We start from the raw sequence: 16358 nt of genomic DNA, 5'->3' as shown, positions 1-16358 counted from the left end.
TTTCACAGAATGGGAAAACCTAACCTCTGACCGTTGGGTTCTGGACATTATACAAATGGATATCAACTTAATTTTCTGTGGAAACCCCCACTCCCACATCTATCAGCAGGGGTCCCAAACTCCATCAACCCAGTTAGCGACAGAAATAGCGTCATTATTCCACCAACAGGCCATACAAACCATTCCCATGTGGGCCCGCAACAAGGGGTTCTATTCCCCATATTTCCTAATTCCCAAGAAATCAGGTGGCCTACGTCCAATACTGGACCTTCGGGAATGAACAAGTATGCAGTAAAGAAAAAATTCAAAATGGTATCCTTGAAATCAATACTCCACTCCTCCAACCCAACGACTGGATGTGTTCCATAGACTTGAAGGATGCTTACACACATCCCTATACACCCGTCCTCATGGCGTTACCTATCGTTCCAATTCCAGAACAATCATTACCAATATACGGTTCTTCCCTTTGGCCTATCATCGGCCCCCAGGGTTTTCACAAAATGCATGGCGGTGGTGATGGCATTCCTCGGCAGCAGGAATAGGTATTTCCATACCGCGACGATTGGCTCCTAGTGGCATCAAATCCCACTACTATTAACGCACCTATATCAATTGATCAAGACTCTGGATCAATTGGGCTTAGTCATCAACTTCCAGAAGTCTATCTTAACCCCAACACAAATCCTACAGTTCATAGGAGCGCGACTGTATACCACTCACAACAGAGCCTTCCTGCCGGAGGACAGGTGACTGGAGAAATTCGCCTGTTCCCTCAGAATGACACAATGTCCTTCAGCTCATCAGATCCTTACTGTACTAGGGCACATGGCAGCGGCCATTTACACAGTTCCCAATACCAGATTGCATATGAGATGACTTCAGTGGAGTTTACAACATCAATGGAATCAACACTCCCAACCACTTCGGTTCCGAGTAACACTTACAGTGGAAATGTCCAAGGACATTACCTGGTGGCTCAACAAGACTACACTCACCAAGGGCACCTCATCAACACTCTGCCGCACAACACAGTGCTTACAACGGATGCCTCACGCAAGGGCTGGGGAGCGCACCTAGACCACCTACAGACACAGGGTCTATGGTCCAAGCAAGAACAAAATCTACAGATAAATCTCCTAGAACTCAGAGCTATACATAATGCAATACAAGGTTTTCTGTCCCACCTGCAGGGTCGAAGTGTAATGATCTACACGGACAATCAAGTAGCAGTGTATTACATCAACAAACAAGGAGGGGTCAGGTTCATGGTCCCTTTGCAGAGAGACCCTTCTCATCTACGAGCATGCACACCGACACTCCATACAGGTACAAGCGACCTATCTTCCCGGGGTCATCAACACCTGGGCAGACAGACTCAGCAGAATTTTCTATCCTCACGAATGTCCCTCAACCAGATAGCAAAACATTTTGCTCAATGGGGAGTACCAACGATGGATCTTTTTGCCACGGAAGAGAACGCAAAGGTACCTCGATTCTGTTCAGTCTGGCCAATTCCTCAGCGGACAGCGCAAGATGCATTCTTCCTCCCTTGGACGGAAAGGCTGCTTTACGCATTTCCTCAGATACCTCTCATAACAAGTACAATTCAAAAATGTATGCAAGATGCATCAAACTAATATTGATAGCTCCAGCTTGGCCAAGGTAACCGTGAGCTTGGTTGATCCGATTCCGTTACCGGATCAACCAGATCTCCTAACGCAAGAGGAAGGGACTCTCCTGCATCCGATTCACTCCTCCCTTCACTTGACAGCATTGAGGTTGAACGGCTCCTCCTAGCTGAACAGGGCATCTCCATAGAAGCACAACAGATAATAATGGAATCCAGAAAACTATCCACCAGACAAAATTATCAATTCAAGTGGAATCTGTATTCAACATGGTGTGCTTGAACAAGGGCCTTCATCCCATAGATTGTTCACCAGAGATTCTCCTAATTACCTTCACACCTATACAAAGCTGGCCTAGCAACTTCATCGGTTCGAGTTCATCTCAGCACCATTTCAGCCTACCACAGGCCACATCGAGGCCAGCCTATTTCACGTCATCCTCTGGTATCTCGTTTCATCAAGGGTCTTACAAAGCTTCGACCTCCCATATCCAAACCTCCAGTTCCATTGAACCTAAACATAATATTGGAGTAACTTGTTATTACCATTCGAACCGTTGGACTCAGCCCACATTAAATACCTGATATGGAAAGTGGTGGTCCTGGTAGCAGTGACCTTGGCACGTAGAGTTAGTGAGTTACAAGCCTTGGTACATTATAGTCCCTAGCTACAATTTTACCATCATAAAGCTGTCCTACGACCTCATCCATCGTTCCTGCCAAAGGTGGTTTCCCAATTCCACCTAAACCAATCCATAGAACTTCCAACGTTCTTTCCTAAACCACATCACAAACAGGGAACGTGCACTACACACATAGACTGTAAACGTGCCTTAGCATATTATAAAGAGATGATACACTCACAAACGAGCTTCACAGTTATTTGTCTCTCTTAATCCTAATGCTCCAGGAAACCCGGTAGCTAAACGAACAATTTCCAGCTGGATAGCACAATGTATTCAGTTTTGCTACAACAAATGGAACAAATCTCTTGCATGGCAACCACGTGCTCATCAAGTAAGAGCAATGGCAACCTCCATAGCTCATCTGAGAAACATCAGCCCATTGACGTTTGCAAAGTGGCTACCTGGTCAAATCTCTTCATACCTTGACATCTCATTACTGCCTGGACCAGCAATCATCAGACGATGCCAGGATGGGTAAAACAATACTTCAATCTGGAATATCTTAATACCTAGTCGACTTTCCTCCACAATCTGATCACGCAAAAAAAAAAAAAAAGTTAACATTGCGTGATAGGGAGCTATGGACTCCCATGACAGCATGGCTAATTCAGCCCTGCTATCAACGGGAAAAAGCAAGTTTGCTTACCGTAAACGGTGTTTCCATAGATAGTAGGATGAATTAGCCATGCTGATCCACCTACCTCCCTGGATAGTCGACATAATGCACTTTACATTCATCTACTGCTTAATCACAGACTGAGGAGAGATCTCTTTCCTGCACGGGAACTCACGTGCAGCCACACAGAACAAAGCTCTGTATTTCTCTTTGGAAGCTCCGTCTCCCGGGCCCTGATTGACAGTTCCCATGACAGTATGGCTAATTCATCCTGCTATCTACGGAAACACCGTTTACGGTAAGCAAACTTGCTTTTCCTGTTTCTTGGAGTATTTCTGGATTTCTTCCGTGGGGAATTCATTATGTTTCAGCTGTTCCAAGTAGACTGAGGGCTTTATCTAGGTGGGTAACTCCCTACTGGAATCAGCAGTGGGTTATTCGCTTGGGGTTGGGATATACCACCTAGCAACTTGTGCTTACCCCGGCAGTCCAGCAGTCTGCCTCCTTGTGTTCTCGCTCCGTCTGACCTCCAGTTGGGAGATTGGGGGAGGGGAGGAAATGCTAAGGCATTCGTGATATATCTTAGTGTATACCTACAGGGAAAGATATACCATATTTTTGCCAGGCTGTGGCCAATATTGCCTTTAGCTTTCTCTCTTCACTAAGTTGCCCAACGTGCCTCCATGTTCACCTGACCAATCCTGTACACAGGATGGATAGCCAGGCGGTCCGATTGACCCTTGGGGGTCATCTGAACACAGATTGCAGCCATGGACATCATGCAATGCCCCTAGGCACAGGACACAGACCTCATGGAGGTCTGTGATGGACATGGCCCAGGGGCACTGGGGGCAACGGCGAAAGCCAGATGATGCCATGTGAAAAAACATGCAGCATGCGGTCGATGCCTGGCAGTGACACCGTCTGTAATCAACCGCAACCTAGGAGAGGAAAAAACCCCTAAAAAACGCAGATGGACCCGATAGGACTCGGGAAATAGAAGAAGATTGTTTTCCATAGGAAAAAGTGTTAAACTACATAGCCGCGAGGCTTCAGCTTTGCAGAAAAAGAGAGACTGAAGATGGGACACCATATGGAAGCGTGGATAGTGGCATGCTGGGCATGCTCAGTGTGTCATTCAAAGTCTCTAGATACTTTGACAAAAGTTTTCTGCGCCTAGCTCCATTTGATGTCACCCATGTGTGAGGACTAACATCCTGCTGTCCTTGGAGAACACCTATTACAGGTAAGCAACTCTGCTTAACTAATAGATCCAAAATTTCATTTTTGAGTTTCTTCTGGTTGAGGTGATTTGCTACTCTTGTAGTAGGTCAGACGGACAAACTAATCTTCCAGCTTCAGTTCATCATAGCAGCTTACCATGTTCAAATAGATGGTAAACCTATTTCTACTCATCTGTTATCAAGGTTTATGAAGGGCTTATGGCAAGTTAAACCTCAGGTGCAGGAACCTTCAGAGTCACGGGTTATGAATGTTGTTCTTTATCAATTGATAAGCTGCCCTTTGAACCATTAGAATTGGCTTCTCTTAGATTTTACGATGATATCTTTGATGAGCGGCGGTATATAAAAACCTAAATAATAAATAAATAATAAATAAATAAACAGACATGAAAAGTAATATTTCTTATAGCAGCCAGAAGAGTCAGTGAATTTCAGGCATTAGTTTTTTCCCAAAGGATGATGCTCCACACCCAGATGAAGTTCCTTCCAAAAGTTGTATCAGCTTTCTATATTAAAAAGACCATTTTATTGCTTACCTTCCATCTGAGGCCACATGCATGTAAATGTGAGAAAGCCCTTCATATCCTAGATTGCAAAAGAGCTTTAGCCTACTACAAAAGAAGAACGTCTCCACATCTTCATATCTTATGATCCTAACTAAATGTAAGTTATCTAAATGAATAACAGACTACATCCAGATCTGCTACAAAACCACAGGTCTACAAATTAGACTGTCAAAGCACATTAGATTAGAGCTATGACTTCTTCCTTTGTTCATCTGTGAACGATACCTCTCTAAGACATCTGCAAAGCTGCAACTTCATTATCAATGCACACCTTTATATCCCAGTAAATTGGACAAGTAGTTTTGTATAGTGTTCACCTAGTAGTCTGTTTACCATGGTGGGGCTCCGGGTTGCTTATTCAGTAAATGTTCCGCTGCAGCCCTTAGCTTGAGACTCCCCACGTCATGCCTAATTCAGCCCTGCTTTTCGACAGATAAAGCAAGTTTGCTTACCATATACAGTGTTTTCTGTAGATAGCTGGATGAATTAGCCTTGGTGATTCCCATTCGCCTCCTGGAGAATCGACTACGTAGCTAAATTTAGCTGTATACTTGATTGAGGAGGCTCACAAGGCAATATATGTGCAGGAATTCCAGTATGAGCTTAGAGCTAAAAGCTTCTACTAACTAGGAGAGACGAGTCTGTTTGGTGCTGCTGGATGATGTCACCCACATATCATAGCTAATTCATCCTGCTATGACAGTTTGTGGTAAGCAAAACTTTATTTTTCAATCATATCCACTTTATCTCTTTTCCATAAGAGTCCTAATCTGTTTTGCCTTTCTCTATAAGGGAGCTTTTCCATTCCCTTTATCATTTTTGTCACCCTGCTGTGTATCTTTTCTATGGCCACTATTCAATTGCACTCAATACTCAAGGTGTGCTTGCACTGTGGATCTATTCAAAGGCATTATGACATTCTCAGTTTTGTTCTCTGTTCTTTATCAGATAATTGATTTCACCTTTTGATCACCCATCAGACCTCACCCACTCCATCCCCCTTCCCTTATCATTGTAATGCCTTTTATGATTCATTTATTGCAGCCACACTACAGTTATTTCTTGATAATCTTATCTTTTGCACATTTGAATTCTGACCTGATGAAGAGAATATTAGCTTTCAAAACCTAATCAAGAAATGAATTGTTAGTCTAATAAAAAGGTTATCACTGTATATATTTTTTGTTTTAATTTTTTTTAATTTATTTCTGTGCATTCAAGTGGACTAACACAGCAGTCAAACTACTTTTTCCCTATGTGCATTACTTTACACTTGTCCACATTAGATTTTCAGTTCTCCTAGTCTCACAGGGTCCTTCTGCAGTTCCTCACAATCTGCTGCTGAAGCGTGTTAGTGTGTGTAATGACATCTACAAAGTTCCTGTTAAAAGATAGACCATTTGTCTCCAAAATACCAAGGAAGAGATTGGTAAATATGGATAGAGTGTGGACCCATTTCCAGATACTATGGGTTTGCCCAGTGAAGAAACAAGGAACTTTGAATCTTGGGCTGAACATATAAACGATAAGGATAATGGGATATCGAATGTCTAAAATACTCTTTTGATGCAAGAAAACCATACGTTTCATTCAGATAACGAAGATTGTGGTTAATGCTTTGAAGTGAGTCAGTAGAGTCTGTCAAGGTAAAACTGTGTGTCACCCAGTTGGCGTTCAATTTCTTTAATATAGTCTCTATTGTTAAGGACTACAATGCAGGCTTATTTTATTTTTTTTAATTATTTATTTATAATTATTCAAATAATACAAACTTGTTAAATGTTTGCACTCAGAAATACATGGATTGATAATTAGTAAAACTCATTTCCAGCAAAATACCATTTTAACAACTTAAATCTTATACCAACTCCATTAATATCAAACATAATTGAGAGCGTATTACATAGTGACAACCAAAGGGAAGTCTTTAACTTTAATATTTTCTTAAGTAAATGCTTTAATATAGAACCTGCACTAAATTACTTTTTCATTTTATTAACACAGGGGATGAGGTTGGTCAATCTTTCTACAAGAAAATTTAACTGATCGGAGTGTAAAAGAAAATACGCACAAATCCTTCTTGTTTCTTAGTTAAACATTTACATGGAAAACGGCGTGTGAATGAGAAACCCATAGAAATTACCTCCTGGCGGAAGGCTAAAAAAGCCTTCCATCTTACCTGTGTGGATACTGCTAAGTCTGGAAATATTTTAATAGCTTTTTCCAAATACATTATGGGGTATCTATTGAAAATACCTTTTCATTATTTGATTAATATCATTAATAGAGGAAAAAGTAACCAACAGATTCCCCCATTCAATGACTTGTGCCGTTGAATCTTCTAAGAAATTTGTAAGATCTCCCTGGAACAACATTTCAGATCTGTTATTTATATTCCTGGGTTTGGGTAGGAAATAACAATTATTCACAACTAGAGAGTCTTCCAAAACAAATCCAAGCTTTTCTATAAGAAACTTTTTAATAGTAATCAGTGGAACGTCCCCAGCTATTCTGGGGAAGTTAAGAAATCTTAAATTAAGACGCTTAGCGTTGTTTTCGAGAGATTCTATTCTCCTGGTTAATATCTCTCTATCCTTTACCACTGCAGCATTAAATTCTTGCACTTTTTTCTCTCATTCTTCCAGATTTTTAATTCTATCCACACATTCTTTAATTTGTTTTTGTGTATAAAGAAAATCACGTTGACTCCCAGCACTTAGCGCATCCACTTTCCCTTCCAACCCTTTAATATTTGTCAACATACCGGCCATCATTTCCCACAAAATGTCTAAAGTTCCCACAGCAGGGCGGGTGAGAGATCCCAAAGTTGTAACACTGGTTGGATGGCCCTCCTCCCCACTAAGGGGGATTAAAGACTCCAGTCCTCCTACTTTCCTTTCTGGAGTCAAACCAGTAATAAAGGCAGCATCTTCCTCTTCCGGTCCTTTATCGCAGGTTTGAAAAGTTCCCGCTTCAGGATCAGTATTGATGTTCTCCAGGGAATCACCCCCTTGATTCTCCTCACTGGCACTCTGCGCTGGTGGTATTCTGATGTTAGGACTTAAAGAAGCCTCCTCTGCCAGGCCAAGCTGTTCTCCCTGACAGCTTGGCACATCAGTATCCTTGGTGTCTTTATTTCTTAATGCAGGAGAAATCATAAAGTGGCTAATCTCCTGTTGAATTAGGTGAAGGTAATGCGAGGGAGGGAAAAACTCTCACTTTCCCTTTACATTTGGGAGGCAAAATTAATATATTCAAATACAACACAACACAAGAGAAAAAGCCTCTCTGATTCTATCTCCACCATGTAAATGTTGACCTTAGGAGAGAAAACAATATTATTCTGAAAAATTACCTCAAGAAATGTAAGCTTTTAATTTTAGGAGAAACCAAAAAGTCCAGACGACCTCAGACCGAATCCCAGCTAAGCCCAGCAAAGCCCGACAAGCTGCGCGCCGGCGTCAGCTGCGCGCCGCAAGCAGCCCGATGTTATAGGCAGCTTCCGGGTCCCGCCTCCAGGTCCGCCCCTCGATGACACTGTGCTCAGCTGCTGGAGTTTACCAGTGGGGCAGGCTTCACAAACTCACCCCCGGACTCAAAACAGCTGCTGGCAAGAGACAGGGTAAACGTTCTCTCTCCTTTCGCTCTCCCCAGGTTTATTTTTAATATCTGAATTGCATATTAATGACCTAGTTTCCCCATTTTTAAGTCTGGAAAGATCATAATGTATCCTGTGTTTTTTCCCCTAACATATTAAAATCTTTAAGAGCAAGTTGATGAAAAGTTGGAATTGGCAGACATGTTGAGAACTATTTTGGTCTTGCTTGTTTCATTATTATACTGGGGGTGGTGTATACTATTATTATTTTTATTTATTTATTTATTTTTTACTGTTTTTTAAATCAGATGCATGAAACATGCCCATATTTTTTTCTTTTTCTCTCCTTTGTTTTTAAATTGTATATGTTGAATATTTTTTATGTATACCCTCGTTTTTCCATTTTTGTGGAAATAGTTTTTTGAGACCTATAAGCCCTTCCTATACCACTAATTTTGTATTTTGCTTTTATGTTCCCTGTGATGTTCTTTCACACCTATTTTTTCATGTTAATATAGGTCTACCATCTTCTGCGGCTTTAGTCTTGAGGTGGATTAGATCATGTATCACTAAGTCTTATAAGAAAGTCCATAAAACTTCCTCAGGCAACACATTGCTGGAGCAAGTCTGTACTTCGTATGCAGGGAAGGCTTATGCTTCCATGGCTAAAATATGTAGAGTAGCAATATGGGTTGGTTTTTTTTTTATAGCTTCACAAGTGGTCTGTAAATGATTATTACCAGATTAATATTTGGGAGACGAATTCTCCAATCTCTTATGAATGCCACACTGTGAGGTTCTGCTATATTGCTAGGAAGTGTAATAGAATGTTAATTTTACTTTCTATCAATTGCTATTCAGTTGAACTCCCTTAGCAGTCAAGACCAGCCCTCCCATGGTTGATTTTGGGTATACTGCTTGCCCATAGAGGAGTTATTGAGATATCAGTCCAGCTTGTCTCATTCCAAGCTACCAGTCACGTAAAGGAGTCTGCATTGTTGAGCCCATGGAGAGTAAGAGAGTAAGTGGGAGCAGACATGGGATGAGAGGAACATGCAAGAAAGAAACTAGATGGAAAAGGGAGAAAGAGGTTGGGGGAGGAAGAAGAAAAAAGTGGAAAAAGGAAAATATAATTGGATTTCCCTAACTTTTAAAAAATGTTGGTTGACAGCCAGGTTTTCTAGATATTTGTCCATTCCTGCTCACGAACGCTATATTACTGTACTATATTGCCTCAGATGTGGAAATAAATATGAACATTATTTTTTTATTCTGATTTGAATTTTCATTAAGTTTTTGGAAGCCCCTCCTTCATAGCTACTCCCTCCATTATGATGTAGATTCAGCATGGTACTGACTTCAGAACTGCAAACAGGCATCATACTGGTACATGAATAAAGTGAGAGCAATTGACGTATGGATTCAGGAAAGTCAAGGATGTACTAAAATGTGCATACTTCTTATTTTTAAATAGTAAGAATATAGAACAAAATCAAGAAATAATAGAATAAAAAAAAAATAACAAGCTTCTATTATGAGGCAACTATCTATCCCTGCAGCTTTAACTATTTGATCAGTGCCTTTTTTTTTTTTTTTTTGTCCACATGACCAACTCTTCTCTACTATTAATGCTCAAGAACATAATGGAGGTAATTTTCAAAGGTGTTACACATGTAAATGTAACATACTATTGTAGCAATTTTCAAAAGTCCAGTTGCATGTGTAAAGTTCAGTTTTAAGTGTGTAAATCCTTTTGAAAATTAGCCCCCCATGTGTTATGTCTGTGCAAGAATAGTGCTAGATGCTGGGTTCATTTGCAAAAACGTAGTGCAAAATTAACTTAATTTATCCACTGGGCCAAAATCTTCTTAAGTCATTGCTTTGCAATTATGGTGGCAAATAAATAGGATAATTTATTGTCTTCAAACAGATAACATAAATTACACTGCATGGCAAATAATTCTTCTGACTTATTTCCGCAAATGTAGGTGTTTACCACACTTACTAAAATAGTAAACACTGGCAGAAAAAGACCAAATTGGCCCATCCAGTCTGCCCAGTTGCAATTCTTCCATTTTCCGGCGATGAGCATGTATTTATTTTATTTATTTATTTGGCATCTCTTATAGTCCACTATCACCATATAGTGATCGACGTGGATTACAAATATAAATTCCATACTGAACTCAACACCAGCTCCCCCACCCCTATGCTGTCTCTCTGAATTTTCAAACCCTTTCCTATCACTGCCCTCCAATCCCAAGTGTGCTCAGAATGAGTGTAAGTATTGTCTTCTTCCATCTCTGCTGGGAAGACCATTTTAGACCTTGTCCTCTTCCTCTATGATTCTTACAAACCAAGACTAAATAGAACACCCAGGTCCTTTTTTGTGCCCTATTACCAAGTTTTCTTCTACTGTACACCTACTACAACTAGCAGCCATTGTCTAAGTCATCTTTCCTCCCTATGCTCAATGAACTTTGGGTTTTAATCTTGTTCATTCCATGCAGGTTACCCTGGTGCCTTCTTGGAAGCCCATTACAGCCATATCAATGCTGTTGACTGAAAAATTAATTGGGTTAAAACTTGACTTCAATACCTAAATATCTTTTGTTGACATGGGATTAACAAGAAAGTTTACTTGTTAGACTGCTTTTTGGAAGTTTAGATGTTCAGCCTTTTATAATACAAAATCTAGTGCTTTTGCTTGCGATTTATATTTTAAAATATTTGCATAGTTACGAACAAATATAAGAAAAATAAAATCATGCATATAGATGTGGCTCAGCAGTAAATCTGAACAAATATTTTTTATTCTAGATACATTTTGTATGCTGACCTACCTGAAGCTTCACTCTCACGACTTAAAATATTAGTAGAATACAATTAAATGTAAACAATAAGTCCATAGTATGCACATGGATGTAGGATTCTATACTGTTTTAACTAAAAGAGTGCAACGGAATGTGTACATACGCTAATCCTGATTTTTACACTGGTATATATACAGTTAGGTAGGCTTTGCAGCAGTTGAATTGCTTTATTATGGTTGTCTTCCTCTCTGTTTTATGCATGCGTATTGTTCTTTTCTTAGATATTCGGATTAAAGAAGAAGAGCCGGACCCAGAAGAGTGGCAGCTTGGTGACTCTACTTTGAATACAAATGACCTAACGCATTTGAGAGTGCAGGTGGTAGATGAGGAAGGGGACCAACCAAATCAAGAGGGGAAAAGGCTACGACGAGTAGCTTGCACCTGTCCCAACTGCAAGGAAGGTGGTGGGAGGTATGCATGGTTACTTACTCTTCCAGAAATGTATTTTTCTAGAATCTTACAGCAAAAGAGAGAAAAAGGCATTTGCAGATCAAAAATGCATTACTCATTATAGGACACTTTACAAGAATGCACAGAACATTGTATTATTGTGAAATATTTGTTAGCTCAATGATCTCCTAAATATTTTGAGTTTATATTTGTCTTCAGCTATTTGGTTCCATTCTTGGCGATGATTATCATTCCAAGAATGCAGTTTAGTTCTAGTTACATAATTCCTGCCAACATTATTAAAAGGTGTTTTCAAAGTTTATAATTTTTTAAAAATGTTTCTGCATATATTTTGTTTTAAATATATTTGTCAGAAACCTAAATGTAAATGTGATTTCCTTATTAGGAGAGTGTTTGGTGTGGGTGGGGGGGGGGGGGGGGGGTCTGTTTTAAATTCTTCATTGGTGATCTTGGGCCTGATTCTACATGATTTGTAAGCTGCATAAACAATCGAATATCTGGAGATAGGTGTCCCGTGCTTCAAAAGTATATGGGCTTATTTGAGAGAGATTTTCATGTCTGATGCCAAGATATTTACTCCTGCCACATAGTAGGAAGGTCCACCATAGATAGATGGACTAGGTGGCACTCCATGAAGTTAGCAAGTAGCACATTTAAAACTAATCTGAGAAAATTCTTTTTCACATAGCGCACTGTTAAACTTTAGAATTTGTTGCTAGGGGATGTGGTTAGTGCAGTTAGTGTAGCTGGACTTTAAAAAGGTTTGGATAAGTTCTTGGAGGAGAAGTCCATTAACTGCTATTAATCAAGTTGACTTAGGAATAGCCACTTCCAATTCTGGCATCAGTAGCATGGGATCTACTTAGTGTTTGGATACTTGCCAGATACTTGTAGCCTGGATTGGCCAATATTGGAAACAGGATGCTGGACTTGATGGACCCTTGGTCTGACTCAGTATGGCAATTTCTTATGTTCTTATGCCATATAGTCCAACAACTCCACCATTTGTGACCAAAAGAGATATTCAGAAAAAATCTGAGCAGTGTTCAGGCAGCAGTGTAATCTAATGCCTTCAAAACATACATTCAGTTGTATTTCCTAGTAATCATGAACTTTGGTCATTACTAGTTGGTGTACCATAATTGAGATAAACAGCTTCAAACCAGAATTACTTCTCTCTCCTCCTCCAGTGACCCTTTCCACTCAGTCTTCTGCCGGACTGAAATGGGCCAAAGCATCTTATATGGAGTGCTACTTCTCGGTTCCTAGGGAGAAATAAATGCATGGCTCTGGCAATCTTGGAAGCTTGGCAGTTTGCAGTCTTGAGTCCTGGTCAGATCACTGGTGATCCCAGTAATGAAGAAAGGGCATCTCATGTATGGACTATTGTAATCTGCAAAGGAAGTTTTGTAAACTATGGTATAACATCCTATTGACCTGGAATTGGATATGAATGAGCCAATAGCGGAAATTCCCAGAACTGATCCTGAGTCCCTGATCCTGTGGGGATCCCTGGGTTGTACTCTTGTTTAAGGCTTGAACTGTCAGGATTTCAACACACAGCTGTCCCCCATTGGACTGAGACAGGCTTTACTATGACAAATAAGAGCAAGAGCCCTCAGAGAGGGAGGTGTAGCAATGTTTTTGGGCTCAATCTTCAAACTTCCAGAGTGTATAAACCTCGGACTAGAAAGACCAATAAGGACCAGCTCTAAAAGTCAAACAGTGAAGCTTATTATGAAGAAAGGCGTGGCTTCTTCAGAAGTAGCAAGCGTTACAAAGCAAATGGTGCAAGCTCAAACCTACTCAGTGCTATACTGCTAGTGCACAGCTTTATAAGGAGTTACCTTCAGCCAATCAACAGGTTTCTGCGTTTACCTGCCCCTTATCCCTTGTCCAATTAGTAAATTTGTGCATGTGTACGTGCTCTGTTACTAGGATGCTTTTTCTGCCATTTACACTTGCTGTTAGTTTTCCAGGAAATCAGTCTTCTTAAGTTTCGTTTTCTCAGGTCTGACGTCTCTTGTACTAGCCATATTCATACAAGAGTTGGATCTTTTAGGAGGTGAAAGCAGAGCCTGATATTCTGGTATCTTCTGGAGTGCCTGTACAGACACATCTGAACTAGGAGTTGGTGCAGTTGCTCAGTGTAATGCATTATAAAGATCCTAATAATATTAAGGCTTTCTCTGCTAATAAAGCAGGAAAGTGTCCAAAAGAATAGAGAAACCATAGTGAGTCATCTCTGGTTTCTGGCATCGGAGGCACCGAGAAGTCTAATTCCTTGTATTCTGAGAATGTTTCAAAAATGTGGATGATGAACTGCTTCAGTCAACCTCCGAAAGGGTAGTGCATGAGCTGTCACACAGTAAAAGTAGCCATGGTCCATAGTACAGAGAATGTAAAGCCAGAGAGTGATTATCTTAAGGCATCCTTGTTTACCACTGAAACTAAGGGTCACTAGAACCTGCTGACCTGGCTATAAAGGAGATCCTTAAGAAGGATTGGACCTATGTGGATTGTGAGGCTGACATGTCCAAAGCCAAGATGAACAGGCTACTTAGAGATAAGATGAAATTGTGGGGCAGGGCCTATAGTGTGGATTCCTTTATTGTTGGAATACCTCCCAAGATCACTTTTCCTATAGAGGTGCTACCATTCTAAAAGTTACCTTCAAGAAAAGCCTGGAGGCAGTCCCAAAAAGGACCTACAAGACTGTTGGTCTCTTATTGCAGTTTGTTGTGTATCTGGCATATGTGTGTAGTACTGTACTCAACTGACACTAAAACATTCAGCAAGGTAGATCAGTCTGGTAACTCTGTGACAGAGCTGCCCACTGCCCTGCAGAGGGACCTGGATTCAATTCTTACCTGAGGTCTTCTGCTCCCTGGGTCTGCTGCCTATGATGAGGAAGCAGCGTTCACAGCCCCTGGGGAGGAGGGCGTCATGGTCATCAAGCAGTGGGGACACCCAGTGGCCATATTTTAGGACCTGGGATTGGAGGGTTTCAGAAAGAGCCCTGGTGAATGTCCACTGGCTGAGGACTGTTTCTGCAGTAATTGGGCTGAATTAAGATTGTAGTGGATATAAAATAACGGAAAATGAAGGATTATGGTGCCAGATCCCAACCCTAGCTCTGAGTGAGCCCGACAAAACATATAGGGGCCGGTGTAATAAGACCCGCGGTAAAACAGGCGCTCGTGATGTGCGTGGGTTTTGATCACCGCACGTGGCTGAGGCTGCTGCTTCCGCAGGATGTAAAAAAAAAAAAATTATGCAAATGACTTGTGAGCAGAAATCCATGCACGTACAGAAAAATGCGCATACCTAAGCGTGGTAAGGGCCTATGTAATCTGCTGCATCCGCGCTCAAAACCCGTGCCGATAATCCACGCATAAAGGCGAGCGAGCAGGTCTCTCTATTAAGTGAAAGTATGACCCTGGAAAGTATTTTTAATATTTCAAATAACTGTACTGCAAAAAGCATGGCAAATATTTTCATGGATGCTAATTCAAAACAGTCTTGCCGCTCTTCTGGCCATACGATATTACAGTCCTGAGTATATGATCTTATTTATATATTTATTTATTTTATTTATTTATTTGGGGTTTTTTATATACCGAAGTATAGCGTTTTGCCTTCACTCCGGTTTACAGGATAACAACGTAATACATACAAATATCTTATAACTATCTTTAACATTCAAAGAGTAGAACCTTATTTAACATATTAAATGGGAAAATTATATACAGGAGATAATCTATACGAAGATATAATATATGATATTCATTAGCTATTATGTGGAACAAATAGCATATTTTTATATTTGATAGTATTCAGCCCTGAGTTCATATTATTATTTTAATCCTGAGTATATTACCAGATATTTATTTCTGAGTCACCCATGCCTTTGGCTCTTCCTCCTCCCAGTTCGAGTGCCCCTGTTTTATTGTAACTTTTATCACTTTTCGCCTATTGTTTCTTGTAAACCGATATGATATGATTGGGATCATGAATGTCTGTATATAAAAAAAAAAAAAAATGTATGTCTGCCCAGGGAAGCACCTACCTCGGACGCCATGAAAAGTGCTTTGCTAAGCTGGCCACTTTGAAGCTGAGATAGATGCTCAGCCAGACACTTATCAGGCTGCTCGTGCTCTTCAATTCGTGGCAGAAAAATCTGCATGATCAGGCGCCCAGAAAGGCGCCTAGCGTACCTTGCCATTTGGGTGCTCAGCTAGGCCCTTATTTACTCGCATATCTGCACGATCGTGCGCCCAGAAAGGTGCCTAGCTAATCTTGCCACTCAAGTGCTGAGCTGGGCGCTTACTTGGTCGCACTTGAGCGGCAATGGTAGCTAGACGCCTTTCTGGGCGCCCGATTGTATAGATTCGTGACCAAGTAAGCACCAAGCTCAGCACCCGAGCGGCTACAGTAGCTAGGCACCCAGAATGCCAGGCACTTTACTTGGTCGCGAATATATGCCATCGGGCGCCCAAAAAGTGCCTTGCTGCTGTTGCCCCTCAGGTGCTAGGAGGCCTGCGATTTGATTTTATTTACTGTAGTAAGGAGCATTAGTTACTCACATATCTTTTGAAGATATCTGGGTAAGTAGCCAGTTATTCTTCTAACTTAGCCTGATATACCAAATATTCGGGAAGGTTAGCCGGATAACTTGATGCCCCCAAACCGCCCCTTTTTAACCAGCTAATTCATAGCTAAATAATTATCTGG

General features: G+C 40.8%; 1 protein-coding gene across 2 annotated transcripts in view; it reads left to right on the top strand.

The window, feature by feature from the left end:
* The window catches only part of SP3 (Sp3 transcription factor), a 116476-nt gene that overhangs the window by 91710 nt on the left and 8408 nt on the right, over positions 1 to 16358 (top strand). For both annotated transcript variants that reach the window (XM_029605805.1, XM_029605804.1), the window contains one exon: positions 11435 to 11624. In XM_029605805.1, coding sequence (XP_029461665.1) covers positions 11435 to 11624 — 190 coding nt within the window. The remainder of the gene's footprint in view (positions 1 to 11434; positions 11625 to 16358) is intronic.

This window comes from Rhinatrema bivittatum, chromosome 6 (assembly GCF_901001135.1).
Source record: "Rhinatrema bivittatum chromosome 6, aRhiBiv1.1, whole genome shotgun sequence".
NCBI classification, from domain to species: Eukaryota; Metazoa; Chordata; class Amphibia; order Gymnophiona; family Rhinatrematidae; genus Rhinatrema; species Rhinatrema bivittatum.
This window is presented reverse-complemented; position numbering and strand designations above follow the sequence as displayed.